This window comes from Dermacentor albipictus, chromosome 7 (assembly GCF_038994185.2).
Source record: "Dermacentor albipictus isolate Rhodes 1998 colony chromosome 7, USDA_Dalb.pri_finalv2, whole genome shotgun sequence".
Taxonomy (NCBI): domain Eukaryota; kingdom Metazoa; phylum Arthropoda; class Arachnida; order Ixodida; family Ixodidae; genus Dermacentor; species Dermacentor albipictus.
The window spans coordinates 81,885,742-81,902,432 of record NC_091827.1 but is presented as its reverse complement, the minus strand read 5'-3'; the positions used below and the strand labels follow the sequence as shown (position 1 = coordinate 81,902,432).

The window sequence follows — 16,691 nt, the reverse complement described above, 5'->3', positions numbered from 1 at the left end:
CGGTTGAGGGCTGGTGATGACTGCCAGGAAATGGGAAGGTATATGTGGTCTGCTGATCTTGTGTGGTACACGAGAAATGACACAAGTGAGGAGGTCGAGGCTGCTGAGGATACCGTGGGGGCTATAAAACAAACAGAAGGTATAAAGTTGAAACTCCATTGAACGAAGTGAGGACGACGTCCGAAATATTGCGTTAAAGGGCATAGTTACAAAATCGAGAAAGCAAATTTTTGGTCCTTCGAAATGCATAATTGTAACGAAGGGACGCGCAAAAGCAGCCGCAGCTTTATATTTGTAAAAATCCTAAATGATATAAAAGTAACTACATCTCCTCTCTCCTCCTCCTATGCCGGCGCTGCTTCTCTCGGCTCCTCCCGGGCGCCGACGGTGGCGGCACCTCGGCTAGCAGACGCTGCCAACCTTCGCTCCTTTGGGCGCAGTTCACTGCGCGCCTGAAGGATTTGGTTTTTGCATTTATGACAGGAGCAGTTCATAAGTGAGTTACTCCAATAACTGCCGGTATCCACGTTGCACTGCTTTATCGAAGCTCTTTCCACTGTGATAACTTCAACTGCGGTGTCAATGGTAGAGGTGGTGTGCGCAAGCGAGATAACGGAATGTTTTTTTTTTTCTAGAACAGCGCCTTTTGATCAGCTTCGTTTGAACTTCAAAGCCACCAGAGAAATTACAACAACATACGCTTTGTAATGGATATTTGCCTTTTACTTTTTAAGACAGGCGTGGTGTCTAGACTCTATAAGAATTTATTGTGATATACTACTTCCATAATCTGTCAAAGGCGCGTTTGCTCGTACTACGAAAAGGCTTGGTAACGCATCGGGCCTTATTTCATGATGCCGTAATTCCGAACGATTTGGCTTTCAAATTAGTCTTCGGTGAGTGATCATAAGATTAATAAGCTAAGACTTGGTACGGGTGGATGGATAGCTACAACTTTCTTGTACGTCCGGCAAGGTTTAACTCGACCCGGGCTCAGGTCTTCCACGGGGAACGTCAAAGCCCTGCCTCAGCGTCGCCTCACGGGCTTGCTTGACTGCACACATCTGGATTCCGAGGTCTGAGCTGCTCAAAGCGGCGACCCACCTCTACGACAGGGCCTCCGGAGCAACTGCCATTCTTCCTATAACTACACTACACTCCCACAGCATGTGTTTGAGTGTTTCTGGTCCTTCCTGGCACAATTTGCACGTGTTGTCCTGATGCTTATCTGGGAAAGTACGTTTCAGACGGAATGAATAAGGGAAGGCGTTCGTCTGGGGTTTTCTCCAGGCGACGGCCTGCCTCCTGTTCGATTTGGGATTCGGCGGTGGGTATATCATTCTGGCGTTTAGATATGCACTGTTTATGTTGTAGCATCTGGTGAGCCTGTCCCGTTCTGTGCGATGAGTGTTCGCTATCGTGGGAGAGGCGTTGCCCTGTCCGGTGCGCCGTCTCGTTTACGTTTGGAGCGCGTCGCCTTCCGCGGTGACGTGCGCGGGGAACCATAAGATCCTCGTGCTCGCGGTTTGGGAGCTGCCCGCTTTGGCTAGAATGGACAGGGATTCCTTGGAAATTCGACCTCTGGCGTAATTCTTTACTGCCGTTTGCGAGTCGCTTTGTACGACTTCGCATTCCTGTTCTGTGAGGGCCAGCGCGATCGCTACTTCCTGCGCTATTTCCGAGTGTGTGGTGTATGCACTGCATGTGGTTCTGATTTTTGAGTTGTATTTTTGCCTTTTTAGTGCATTTGGTGAATTTTTGGCCATTCGGATATTCGGCTGCGTCGACAAAGCGCGCGTTTCTCTCCCTGCCGAATGAACGGAGCAGAGCCTCAGCTCTTGCGTCTCTTCTACATCGGTTGTAATTGGGGTGCACGTTTTTTGGGAAGGTTGCCACCGTAACGGTGTTTCTGATTTTGTTGGGGATTTGCATTTTCTGGCCGTGCTGGTTGCGGTACGTTATGCCGAGCTTGTTCATGATGTACCTTCCCGTCGCGGTGGTCGACAGACGTTCGAGTTGCGAGATGCGTTGTGCTTCGGCTATTTCTTCCAGGGTGTTGTATATGCCCAGCTGGGCCAGGAGCTCAGTGCTCGTCGATTCCGGGAGGCCCAAGGCTATCTCGGACGTTTTAATTATGAGCGTGTTGATCTTGTTCTTTTCCCCAACGTACCAGTTGTGCTAAGCGGCTACGTAGGCGATGTGGCTGACAACGAAGGAGTGGATTAGTCGAATGACGTTTCCTTCCTTCATGACAGCGTATCTGTTGGTTATTCTAATTATGAGTCTCGTGGCGCTGGTGACTTTGCATTCGATCTTCCTCACGGTTTCGCCGTTAACTACGTTGGCCTCAATGTTTATTCCGAGGATTGTGATCTTTACTTTGGCGATTGCATTTCCGTCTTGGGTGTACAAGCCCATTTCCTCGTACTCCCGGGGTCCCGTGTAGCTCCTTGGTGGCATGCCTCTGGCGTGGGCCGGTAAATGAGTAGTTCGGACATGCTCGGGGAGCATTTGAGGCCCGTTCCTTGGAGGCACTCTTCGACTTTATGAATGGCTGTTTGTAGTGCGTTCTCGATTTGGCCGTCACTGTCGGAGTCCACCCAAATCGTTATATCGTCTGCGTATATAGCGTGGTGGATCCCTTCGATTTCCCGTAGTTTGCTGGGGCACAACTTTTCTGAGAAATCGTACAAGGCACGGAAGAAAATATACGCCGTGGCATTTCACAAATAATTTCGGAAATAAGATCTGTTGATATGTCACCCGCGTCCTGTGCGTGGCCATAATAATTTTATCTACATCGAATGTTGAAAAAAGCCTTGGTCATTGCGCGCTGCTTCGTTAGAGGTTTGTTTTACGCGACCTATTCGAGGTAAATATGTTTCAACCAGCTTAGATTTGCACGACATTTTTGAAGCCAATATAACTTCGGCTGTGTTTAAATGATGTCAGCGTTCTGATTTATTATGATCGCACACATTAGGCAAACAAGATATAGCTACTGTTACTGTGCCTAGGCACAGTAACTGCCGATTTTGGTAACAGACCCGCAAATACAAATGCATACATCAATGCACGCGACATAAAAGATAGACCTGCACCTCGAGTAGCATGGACAGCTGGCTCTCAAACGATGAGAGAGGCCGTTTTAATCTCAAGTTCGTCAGCGGAGTCCAACTAAATAAAGATGTCTAGCAAAACGCCTCACTTCAGTATGCAATACGCGCCACGGAACCGCTGGTCGATCTAAGATACGAAGCGCAACTTTCGTGTCTAAGCCTAGCAAAGGTTTCAACCACAACGAAAGGAGTGGGCCAAGCAATGTGCGCAGCATCATAATGAAGCCTGCCGAAACAGCAGTGTGAACGGCGAGGCTCTGACAACACGAAGCACGACTATCGTAGCAGCGAGTCATCATCAGCATCAGCAGCCTGGTTACGCCCACTGCAGGGCAAAGGCCTCTCCCATATTTCTCCAACAACCCCGGTCATGTACTAATTGTGGCCATGCTGTCCCTGCAAACTTCTTAATCTCATCCGCCCACCCTAACTTTCTGCCGCCCCCTGCTACGCTTCCCTTCCCTTGGAATCCAGTCCGTAACCCTTAATGACCATCCGTTATCTTCCCTCTTCTTTACATGTCCTGCCCATGCCCATTTCTTTTTCTTGATTTCAACTAAGATGCCAATAACTCGCGTTTGTTCCCTCACCCAATCTGCTCTTTTCTTATCCCTTAACGTTATACCTATCATTCTTCTTTCCATAGCTCGTTGCGCCGTCCTCAATTTGAGTAGAACCCTTTTCGTAAGCCTCCAGGTTTCTGCCCCGTGGGTGAGTACTGGTAAGACACAGCTATTATAGACTTTTCTCTTGAGGGATAATGGCAACCTGCTGTTCATGATCTGAGAATGCCTGCCAAACGCACCCCAGCCCATTCTTATTCTTCTGATTATTTCCGTCGCATGATCCGGATCCGCCGTCACTACCTGCCCTAAGTAGATGTATTCCCTTACCAGTTCCAGTGCCTCGCTACCTATTGTAAATTGCTGTTCTCTTCCGAGACTGTTAAACATTACTTTAGTTTTCTGCAGATTATTTTTAGACCCACTCTTCTGCTTTGCCTCTCCAGGTCATTCAGCAAGCATTGCAATTGGTCCCCTGAGTTACTAAGCAACGCAATATCATCAGCGAATAGCAAGTTACTAAGGTATTCTCCATTAACTTTTCCTCCTCAACCTCGGCCAACATCACACAGCACAGCATGCACAGCAATATCGTGCTCAGACTCGGCAGGACCCAGTTCAAGGCTACGTTACATTGCTGTATCGGGTGAGATGATACCGCAGCTTCACTGACCATCCCTCTTAAAACGATTGCACCCTTTGGCGTGTATATTTGTCACACAACGATAATCGTCATCTGCCTAGCTTGCACTTCCTTTCTTGAAAACTTGGCGCTCGCTACTTTCCTGTCGGGAATGCTGCGTCACACTGATAACGCGCATGCCGTTCGTGACTGGGACGTACTGGGCTCGCAGCGTTAAAGAGAAGAAACGCGGGCAAGAAATATGACGCTTATCGTTGTGCGACAAGATAAGCCCCAAAGGGTGTAAATTTTTCTAAGAGTGTTTACTGCGTGTATTGCAGCAAACGTTCTTCAAATGTAACCCACTGAAAGTATTTTGAGAACTCTAATAAGAGTAAGCCGATAACATTCTGTACCCCACAAATGCAATGCGGTAGCGTAGTGTTAATACAACATTCAATTCAGAGTGATGGGGTGCTTATCACAAACCAACCTCCACTCTTGAGCCTTTTTCTGGGTATCTTTAGCAATGATGACGTTAGGAGTAGTCCTAATGCTACAAGGTACAGTGGTGTTACCGGAATACACCGATACTAAGCCTTGATTCTGTTAACGACATGGTCAGCTTTTCGCAACGTTGGAAATTCTGTTTATAGCGCTATACATAATATATGGGTATGACACAACACTTTCTCGCGAGGTAGGCTAAAGACTAGCGTTAATATTTATTTTATTTTCTAGTATTTACTTCTTTTTAACTTCCACGATGCCCGCAAAACAATGTTGTATTTTTTATACTTCGTAGAGATTATTTAAGACTTCCTTCCCAGGGGGGCAAGCACAGCGTAAAATGGTCGTAGAACCATCTACAGATTCTGTGTATTGTGCTTTACAATTTTTTTTACTGATGCTGCTTCATGCCAAAAGAAAGTCACATTGAGACGTACTGGTGAACTGCACATGCTTACTCTCTCGGAAGGCCAAGTGGGCTAGCGGTCTTCCATCGGCCCGCTTCCCAGACGCAGGCCAACGTGTACGGCATCTGCTTCCGGTCTTCCCACGTTGGCTGCCGATCGTGGCCGACCACGTGATCAATTTCATGTTGCACCCGAGCTTGGACCGTGTCGGCGTTTCTCGCAAAATTCAGCATCTGCCACGTCATCGTATTGGTTGGGCTGAAGGTACCAGCCATGAGGAAGGAGTTTACGTTGCCAACGAGGTAGTAGTCTGCACAAAATTCAGGCGAATGGCAATTCGTATTCTTTAAAAAATACTGATTCAATATGAAGCAATACAACGAGAGCAATCCAAGTTCTGCGACAGGAATTGTGTCTTTGCTGTAAACCCCCTCTATAAGTGTGAAAGAAAAAAACTGGCTGTGGCCTAGCTAAGGTTAAGCCCAGGATGCGAAGCATACTAGCTTTTATTTTAACGCGACAGCGTTAAGGAGCTCGTGTCGCAGAAAAGCCGGTGTCGTCGGCGTCGGCTCAGGCGTGCGGCGCTTGCACAGGCGCAGATTTTGTTGTCGCGCCGAACGCTGCGTTGCTCGACGCTCACCGCGTCCGATGCGGGGCGCGTAGTCGCTGCGCCGCAGCAAAGCCACCTAGAAACAGTCTCTGTAGCACGCCGCAACCTTCGCTTCTCATTCCAACGAGCAGCTCTGTCTCCAGGAGGCATCTCACCTCGTGAGTGTATAGCAGAGGCAAGCGCAGCTGCTTATATACCGCGGCGACGCCGCGAGCGACGGCGCGAGTTGGAGCCCCGTTTCTCCTGTGTCGTGACGTCACGGTGTCACGTGGTATTGAAGGCGACACCGCCGCGCCTGAGGAGCTGGGTTGAGCTCTAGTAATATGCTTCGCATAAAAAGAAAGAATGCTGTTGTGCCAGCAGTAGAGTACAGTCATGTTAGCTTGCTGTTCAGTACATCTTTCATGCTGTAATGTCAAAGGGACTCAGCATCCTGAGGAATACGCCAATTTTCAGTCGAAGAGGGCTTCAAATGCCGCGTTTGACACACAAAGTTTCAAGACTGCTATTTTCCAAGGAAACGGTTCCTCTTACGTGCTATCATAGGTTGTCAAACTCATGAATCGATTCTCTCCGACTCAGATCCACCCGTGAATCTGGATTTTCCCGTATGTGTAGAATTCGGGCGGGTCTGAGTCCGAGTGGGCGCGGGCGGCTGAAACTTTCTGACCCTGAGTCTAAGTGAAGACCGCTTTTTCTTTCTTTCTTTTTCTTCTTGGCGAAACTAAACTTGCCAACACAGATAAAGTGGCGGCGACGGCGGCGACGCGATGAGGCGCACAGCGTATGTCAGACGTGCACACAAACGAAAATTTCCGCCCGGTGCGAAAGACGTAGTCCAGTCACAGTGTAAACTTACGGATCTGCCTCCTCTATAGCTCGCCTTAAGCTGTTTGAGGATGCCTTACTGCAAGCAGTGATCATGGACGTAAGTTGTGTAATGCGGATACACATATCGGACACAGGAACACGTAGTGCTGGTTCTTGGCGGCGAAGCTGTGGGGCCTCATTTTCGGGAGCACATAGGTGAGATTCTTTGCGGTGAAGTCTTTTGGGGGCCATTTTCTCAAGAACGGACCGCATTGTCCATCCGGCGTGCACGGCGAGGTGCAGCTGCAGCCCCGACGTTTCCTGGCTGCAGCCGCAAGAGAAGTTCTACGCTCCGCTAACTCAGAAGCAGTTCGCTTTCTGAGAAGGCGCCATTACGTGCATAGAAGAGTCACGGCAGCGTAACGCTAACATGACCATGGCCGTTTGCTCAGTGCCATCGACGTAGAGTTCATATAAACAAACCATTCATAGTACTCATCGACCTCCGGCTCTGCCCAGGCGGCGCTGCGGAAAACCTCGTCACCAGCGCCCCCATCGCAGCCTTGGCAAGAACTGAGTATTGCAAAAAGAGCTGTCGGCAAGTGAAGGTGCATAGGCCCCAATGGACCCTCTTTCGGTTGTGTTGAGGCATGGTTTCCTAAAAATCAAGGACCTGGAAAGCTTCTTTTCTTCCGCCCATCCACGCTTCAGAAAGGGAGGAAGCTTAAGTGTTATTTCGGCATGCTGCAACTCGCAAGGACAGAGAGCACCAGGTTTGTTTATTGGCGTATCAGCATAAAAATCTAAGCATTTCAAATTAAAAATAATAATTATGGGGTCTTACGTGCCAAAACCACTTTCAAATTATGAGGCACGCCATAGTGGAGGACTCAGTAAATTTTGACCACCTGGGTTCTTTAACGTGCACCTAAATCTAAGTACACGGGTGTTTTCGCATTTCGCCTCCATCAAAATACGGCCGCCGTGGCCGGGATTCGAGCCCGCGCCCTCGTGCTCAGCAGCCCAACACCATAGCCAGTGAGATTTTTCAACTTGGTTCATATTGAAAATGTCCTGAACACAAGACTTATGTACCTCCTATATCTCTATGCATGCTATTATCGTAATGTTTTTTTCTCGCAATTATTTACAGAGAGTAAATCCTTCCATAGTATTTTTCAGCGCACCGAACAAAAAAAGATTTCCAAGCAGCAAACAGCGTGCGAACATAATGAAGTTAAGCTTCCTACAGTGCCTGCGCGCCGCGTCTTTCTGTCTGGCAGGAGCTACAGCATCGCTCAGTACCTTTGAACTTTTCGCAGACGCTTCAAGCAACACACGCGCACAAATAAATGCAAATAAACACATTTATTTTTTACACACGTGCGTTACTTCGCAATGACTCATCCAGGGCTCCTACACAATTTTATTACTCACATTTGACAGAAGCAGTCGACCAGGCTCAGCACATTGCGAAACGTGCTTGTTGTGTCGTCGCAGGACATACAAAACACCGAAACTAGAAATGTGCTCGCGATACTACGATGCTCTAGAACAGTATTTTGAATTCATAAACGAACCAAAATGTTTGGTTAAACTGACCAGCCAAATCTCTCCGTTCCACTTGTTGAGTCAAGCGGAGGCGGACGTTTGTTAACAGGTGGAAATATCGATGGCACATACGCAGGATGGTTCGCAACGTTGTTTTTTCTGTTGCCAATGAAGTGGCGGCTGCAGATTCTTGAGTTTTCGCTTGGTTTCCATGGTCCTCCGTCACGACTACACAGCAAAGTTACAGCAGAACAACATCGTCGCACTTTCTCATGCGAGCCGCTGTGTTGTGGGGAATGCAAGTAATTCGATTACCCAACACGTTGAACGGCCCGTATCCAGCGCTCTCGCCTTTCCCCTTCATACGATCGCGATGGAAATCGGTAAAACTGAACGTTGTTATTCACTCCTTCCCGTTCATGGCAAATTTACAACACAACAGTAGCGTCGATTGCAGCATTTCATCGTAGCGCGCGGAGCTATCGGGGTTGCGGTCGTTTCCTCGACCAGTCTGATGAGTGAGCCAGCAAGCGCTTTATGGCAGTTCGGCAGCGCGTCCGACTAGCAGAGACATTCATAGCTCTCTGTCTGAGCGTTAAATGTGCAAAAAACTCGCAATATGGACCAAAATCTAGTTAAATCATTGTTTCGCAGTCACAAGCTGCATAGGCAACTTATGGCGTTTATCACTGGTCGATTCGGAGCAGGATTTCTTGACCCGCGGCAACGAATCCGAATTTCATTGGCCGATCTGGAGCGGGTTCGCGCGTTCCACCGTTCGTTTCGGATCAACTCGCTCCGCGCCGGGTCCCTCTCACTTGCTCCGTCGCCGAGGCGCGGATTCGGGCGGAAATAGTTCGCCTCACTTCCGTCTTCAAGCGAAATTGCTACCCGGTTGGTACGCACAACGTTGTGCTGCTTCGCAGAATGGCTGCGTTCGGTGTTACTGCAGAACTCGCGTTTAACGAACAGAGCTCGGACGACAGCAGGTGCTGTACTAAGCCCTCTATGCACGTTGTCCATGCACACTCCTTGCGGGTGCGACATGGAAATGGCGGGCTCTGCGACTGCCGCGGTCAAATTACGCATGGAGGGCGGCGAGTTTGGTTGCCGTGGAAACGTACAGAGCGGAAGTGGGGCATGGTTTACGGAACCGGTTTGTGTCACGCGTACGCAGACTTCCTGTTTAATACCCCGCGGAGCGCAACGTTTATAGATAAGTTCTATAAACGTTGGCGGAGCGTTTTTGCGCTCCGCTGACCGATTCTGATTTGTGCGACCCGAGCGCTCGCTCAAGTATTTCTGCGGTCGCTCCAGATGGACCAGTGAAACCCGCCATTATCAAAGGAGTTGGGCCTCGCACAACTCAATTACTGCATCTTCGCACCGGCAGGTGGCGCTACGCGTCTTGCAAAACTCCAGAGTCTGACGTCTATTAGCCCCGAGAACGAACACTGGAGTCGCTGCGATCGCAGCGGTGTGACGTCACGGCAAGGACTTGCCTGCTACGCCGCCGACGATCTCCTAAATCTGCACCGCCCGCGCCCACTTTTGTGCGATACGATGGTGACTTACTGCTCTGTTCCTGAATGTAAATCTCGCAAGGACGATGGTGTAAGTTTTCACTTCTATCCAAAGTCGACGAAGCTTAAGAAAGTTTGGTTAATAAAGCTTAGAATGGGCAAGCTGCCGTCAAAACACGACGTCGTCTGCAGCAAGCACTTCAGAGAAGAGGATTTTGTATATCCTGTATACAAGACGCTAGGTAAGGCCATTTCGGGTGTACTTTTCGGTTCTTTGTATGCAGTCAATGTGTCTGTCACTTGATTACAAGGTTACAAGTACCGAAAGTTGTCGCCGGAAGCAGTTCCGTCCGCCAACCTGCCTGTACGTCCACACGATGCGAGGCGGCCGCTTGTGCGAGCGGTGATAAGACGGCGTAAGTGTATCGATATTGATTATCTGTGGGGTTAGCAATGACAAGTCGTTTACACATATATGTAGATGCCAGAAATAATCGAAAACGATCTAACGATCTGCGATAGCCACAGTAGGCGAACTGTCCTGTCGCTTGCTCCGGCGTTGCTCGGTGTAGGAGCGAGCAGGGCAACACTTTGACTCACGGCAGAACTCCTATCTCTCGCGTTTGATTATGCAGAAGCAATGTTGATCGCGCATTTGTACCCGCACGAGCGCTTCCTCCATTGTTTAATTCACTGCAGCAACGAATCATTACTGTATACATATTAAAACAGCTCCGCAGCTATCTTAAACGTGTGCCACATTGGGCACTTTCTACCGCGATCCAGCCTGATCGGAATCGAAATTATCGATTGCGATTGGCCCCTCGCGCAAACTACCGAAGGGAGTCAATCGAGATTGATAATTTCGATCCCGATCGGCCTCAATCGCGGTCGCAAGTGGCATTAATGTTATCTATTAATAAAATGTCCAGAAAAGCATGAATTTCAATTTCAAAGGACAGAAGCATTCCCATACGCTCTTACCATCTGCCACTGACATCTTCCATTTGCACTGATGCTGGAGAAAAATACCAAGAAGGCGCAGAGGAAAGCTCGAGCAGCGCGATGTTGGAACTTGATGCACCACTGGCCGAAGAGACAGAACCGGTAGAGTGTGATGGTATGTTTATCCCTTAAGTAATACTAAATTTGATGTGCCAAATTTGTGTTGCATTTAGGTACCCACGTCATTAACTGTGGTGTATAGTACTTTGCTCTTTTAGTTTGTTTCATTTATTTTAGATTTCCATCCTCCAGAAGCTCCGGCTGCGAGTCCAGGTATGGTAAGGTATGAATAACTTTATTTAGGTCCTGAGGGATTAGTCTGGGACTGATGCGGGCCGCTCCCACGTCGGTACAGAGAGGCCGAGCCCCTCTGCCGTCACACGGGCCCTCTGGACAGCCCTGAGTTGGTCCGCCAGGTGATTTCACTCCAATATGAGAAGGTATCCAGCAGACAGTGCAGCACTTTTACTGCTGTTCGTAATGCTAATTAATACTTGAGACTGCTATAATTTATGTTATTGTTACGCTCAATTTGTCCTTTGTTTTTTTTCGGAGATAAGTGCCGAGGCAGAGGAGCTGTCTAAAGAAATTGGAATTCAGGTCGAGACTAGAAACAACCTATTTGCAAGAGAACAGCTTATCACAATTGCAAAAGTGCCCGATGAGCATGGTCTTGCTGTCCTCACAGGCACAGGCTCTTTCGAGTTGTGCTACAACATAACAGAAATTTACACAGAAATGCGGTTGCGTCAAGGAACGCAAAGTTTATCCTTAAGTGATGATGATGCTGTGCTCCTCACATACATGAAGCTCTATCATGATTTAACATTTTCTCTGTTGGCAGTGTTGTGTAGTGTCCACCGTACAACTGTGTCGAACATTTTCAAGGATTCAATTGTAATTCTAGCAAGCATAAATAATTTTATTCCCTGCCAAGAACACGAAAGGAAGAGCAGGACCAATAACGTGCGCTGTCAAACCTGTAAAAAAGACCTTGGGCAGTTACATTAATGGCAAAAAGCAGCACACTTGTTCATGTAACAAAGACTGCATGGTATGGCACATTCTGTTAGCAACCTCTCCTTATGTTTTGGAGATGTAATAATGCAGTGATCTTGTAAACAAAATGGGCAACGAGCTTGCAGAATGTGTATAAGATACTGTACAATAAACACCATCTAGTGTGGACTGCCTTTCAGCCTTTGCTTCGTGGCATACTTTTCGATGTGCGAACACCTAATTTTTGTAGCTACTATAAAACTACTTCAGCAGCTGTAGGCTTTTAAATGCAGTACTCATGGTGTATGTTTTGAAAAATAATATGCATGCAAGAATATTACTTTTAACTTTTCCAATTGCTACCTTTTAACTAGTTTTATTTCAGAACTGCCCACTATTAATAGGTTAGTAAGGCAAACTGGAAGAAGAGATTTTGTGCTTCTTGTCAAGAAGCACCACTTTTAGTTGTCCTGAGCACCCGAAATGCACGACTCTTGCATTTATTTCAATAATTCCAATCTCAATTGTACATTTTATGAGAAACGCATTGCGTAAAACAGTGTGCCTGCATTCTTCACTGTTGTCCTGTTTCATAATGCAGTTACATCATTACATATCGTAGTAATGCTTGTCAGCATATCTTTGTTTTAGTATAACAGTTGGACAAAATAGGCGGCAATACATCAGAACTAGAAAATGTAGTGCTACTGAAAATTGCATTCTTTCTCTACCACAATAACAGAAACCCTATATGTCACAGGAAACAAATGGCCCGAGCGCCAGGAGCAAGCCAAACAATTGCCAAACCAGAAACGAACTGTTCATGGATACTGTTTGCCTGGTGTCATTCTGATATAATCCCTTACACTATCACAGTGGCGTTAAAGTGTGCAGCTAACTAAAAATTTAGCTGGGTGAGACACTTGTTTGTCTTCACAACACAGGAATGCCAGTTAATGCCAATTACAAAACAAACAACAGCCAGAAACGAAACAAGTAAGACTACATATGCCTGGTGCACTGTGCCACAGTTATCTGGCTGCCCTAATATTAGTATTGCAGTAACAACCAAATACACCAAAAACATAACCACATGAGCAGCAGACAAAAAATGAGAACATCTTTGTAACATGCTGCCTTTGCAATTATCATCCTTGTATCAATGGAAGCCCATGCGAGTTAACATGAAATCCACATACAAGCATGATTGGATACCCATGTCGAAAGCTGGGCATGGAACATAAACCACAAGTGACAACTGTCATTCCCTGGAATGACTTTCCGATAACACAGTTATAGCATTCTAACATCACTATTGCTTTACAAAACACAGTCAGCGAAAAATTTAATTGCATGAGGCACTTGTTCGTCTTTACAACAAAGTCATGCTAGTTGCAATACCAACTATATCACAAAACAAACACCGGCCAAAAATGAAAAAAAAAGTTGATAACTGCAGACGCCTACTGTAATGAGCAGCAGTTGACTGGATACCATAGTATCACAATATCAGCCAAATATCCCGCAAACATGACCACATAAGCAGTAGACAAAAAAATGAAAGCATCTTGAAAGTATCTTTGCACTTATCATTGTATCATTGGACGCCCATGTGAGTTAACACGAAAGGTACATACAAGCATAATTGGATACCCACGTAGAGAGCTGGGCATGAACTATAAACCACAAGTGACTACTCTCATTCCCTGGGATGCCTTTCTAATATCACAGTTATAGCATTCTCATATCACAATTGCTTCACAAAACCCAGTCAGCCAAAAATTTAATTGTGTGAGGCACTTGTTCGTCTTCACAACACAGTCGTGCTAGTTGCCATAGCAACTATATCACAAAACAAACACCAGCCGAAAACGAAAAAAAAAAAACATCGAAAATTACAGACGCCTACTGTAGGCGTGCGTCATATTCGGAAAGTGGTTTTGGCACGTAAAACCCCATTTTTTACGCCTACTGTAATAATCAGCAATTGTCTGGCTACCATAGTACCAAAGTATCAGCCAAATTTCCCACAGACATGAGAGCATCTAACACGGTGCCTTTGCACTTATCAGTGTATCAAGGAAGCCCATGTGAATTAACACAAAACGCAAATACAAGCATGATTGGATACCCTTGTAGAAAGCTGCGCATGGGACTAAAACCACAAATGACTGCCGTTATTCTCCAGGATGAGTTTCTGATATCACAATTATATTTACGATATCACAGTCGCATCGCATAATTCAGGGACCCAAAAATTAAATGCATAGAATGTCACATAGACATATGCATTGCCTGTGATTCCTAGTCTGTCATTCGAGTGTCTGTTATGGTTCGGGGTTGCATCACAATTTCCTCTAGCCACTGCACGACTCAGCTGTTTACACACAAATGTGTTTTAATAGTGACCTAATGTTAATTTTTTGTGTGCTACAGCATGCTACCGTGTTTGCATTTTCTTGCTCACTGTACAGAGGAGTCCACTGTTAAAGAAAACACTTTAGTGCACAACATGTCCAGATTTTCCTTCCTAGAAGCAGTACAATCACCTATATTTGGAGCAGGTAACTTGTAGTTGTCAGCTCTCACTCCTTTCGACACACCTGCGTAGTGCACTAAGATTGCTTCTGCAGCCCCATGCAGCTAGGTTGCCAGCCAAGCGAGGGCCGCAAATTTCATTATTCCCTTTAACAGTGGACTGTACTGTACATCAGTAAAAGCACTCAAACTGCAGATGTCTCCAAACTTTCTAGGAGGGCTTTCTCTGATTGCACATACAATTTTTTATGTCTCGAGTTAACTTGGCAATGGCATTCTGTTGCTGAACATGAAGTCGCAGGTTCATCTCTCGGTTCTGTTCCTACTGAGAGACAAAAAAATAAGCAAAATGCTTATATACCAAGCTTTAGTCACGTTGTAGCAAACCTAATATTGATGTAAAACGTCCCCCGACATCATCCCTAATAAGCCTTTTGTTAAGTTGGTATGTTAAACCTCATATATCCGTCATTTTGTGGCTTGAAAAGGGAGGCTGTAGTTTGGTTATGTGCAAGGCATAAAAAATTGCATGTGCAACTGAAACAAGGCAGTTCATGGAGAAAGAAGATGTGGCAGTATGTACTGCTCAAAGAAATAGGAAGATCTTTCAACCACATCGCTGAAATATGCCTCATTAAATAGCACTGGAATGCAAATATTATCTTCTTCATTGACGAACACAAACAAATCTGCATGCTGAACTGCCGTGATGCTCATTTGTACCAGCTGACATTCTCCAAAAGTCTTTCAAGTATGTTGCCTTCCAGCTGGGGAGTCTTTTTGATTTTTGCCTGGAAGATGTAGCAACAAGAGAAGCACCAATGTTATGTTCTAGACGAAAACTTCTTAGCTGTAAACACGGCGCCCATTCGACAGTTGAGCATTTAGCATTAAGGTTTGTGCATTGATTTCTCCACCTCTCAAACTTAATAAGCAAGCAAAAAATTCATATGTTCACGTCATTAAAGAGTGCTACATCCTACTTCTGTTTAGAATAAGAGATGTCAAGCATTCACCTAAGGTGTGCATATTGTTAACTATACTCAACAGCTAGCACTAATGACTTCATTCGTACTCTGTGCCTATGACAAAGGCATCTGTCAATAGCATTTGCTGTACATAGTTTACCGTAAAGGTAGTGCGTTTGTTGAAGTCATGAAACTGCTCTTGCAGCTTAAGAAAATGCAAACAGCAAGGCTATCTGCAAGAGCATTTTCACCAAACCAACACTGAAAGTAGAAATTGTGAGCTGCCCTTCATTTCAGCATTGGACTTGCTGTTTTCCCTCTCATTCCTCTCAGTTTTAAAAGAATAATATATGTGCAAACCTTCTTTGCACATGGAAGGTTGACTATAGCTCTTGGCTCATACTTTTGCTTAACCCGATCTCTGTGCTCCTTGCCCCACTTCTGTGGCTGATCAGTTCGCGAGAGCTTGTCGAAAGTCCTGGCAGCATTAATATGCAGCAGTACAGCTACAATGTGGTTACACTTGTATTTTCTGTAAAATAAAAACGGTTAGGATTTATCAGTTCCAAAGACATTAAACCTCACAAATTTGTCTTAGTCTTTAGGCGTATTATTTTTCGATAACTAATGCCTAATCATACATTCATTAAACTTGTTATCATGCATTAGAACAATGACTGATGTGAAGTTTCAGTCTGAAGGAATAACTTTTCTGCCAAGACTAATGCTCCTTGCAGCCTACAACAGTTGACTTTTAAGTAAAAAGAGACACTTCAAAAACAGCTCCTCTGCAAAAAAAAAGAAAGTTACTAGTTTAAATGGAACAGGACTGCATTTAAAAACATGTTTATATAGGCAGTTTTCACCACATATACAAAAGAAAATTGGTGCTAGGCAAATATTTCTGCTAAATGGATGTGACTTGAATACTGCTTGGCTTGAATTCCGCAATTGGAACATGTGCCCCAAAGTTAATAATGGTGAAGAAAATTAGCGAATCATTGATGTTACCTAACCACGTTGCAATTTATTGTGCAAGTAATGCGCACTTTTCCAATTATACAGTTGATCTGATAGAATAGCGCTATCTGCCATGGGAGACATTAAATAGATTTGTTTGCAATAAAAAAATCTCGTAGGGTATCTAAATATCAAACAAAACAGTGCCAATCACACAGTGCAACATGTGCTTTCGGATGTCAAAAGGAAACTTAAGTATTAGGGCATAAGCATTCTTTGTGAGTACCCTAGTGCCGTCACGCGAAAAGTGTAATGCCTTTTGTGTGCTCAAGAATTCGTAATATGCAAAATTACATTTACTTACTATAATAGTGTAAATGTAGATGGGTAGCTTTATAAGCGATAAGGAACAATATAAAGAAAATAAAATAATACCCTAAGGATACAGGAGAGAGAGGGGAATATAAGGAAGGTAAGGATACAGGGATTCATGGAACATGCACGGG

General features: G+C 45.6%; 1 protein-coding gene across 1 annotated transcript in view; it reads right to left on the bottom strand.

Moving 5' to 3' along the window:
- The window catches only part of LOC135896903 (cytochrome P450 2U1-like), a 64,462-nt gene that overhangs the window by 10,126 nt on the left and 37,645 nt on the right, over positions 1–16,691 (bottom strand). Inside the window, exon 7 of the mRNA XM_065425406.1 lies at positions 5,273–5,531. Within this exon, the coding sequence (XP_065281478.1) occupies positions 5,273–5,531 (259 nt within the window). The remainder of the gene's footprint in view (positions 1–5,272; positions 5,532–16,691) is intronic.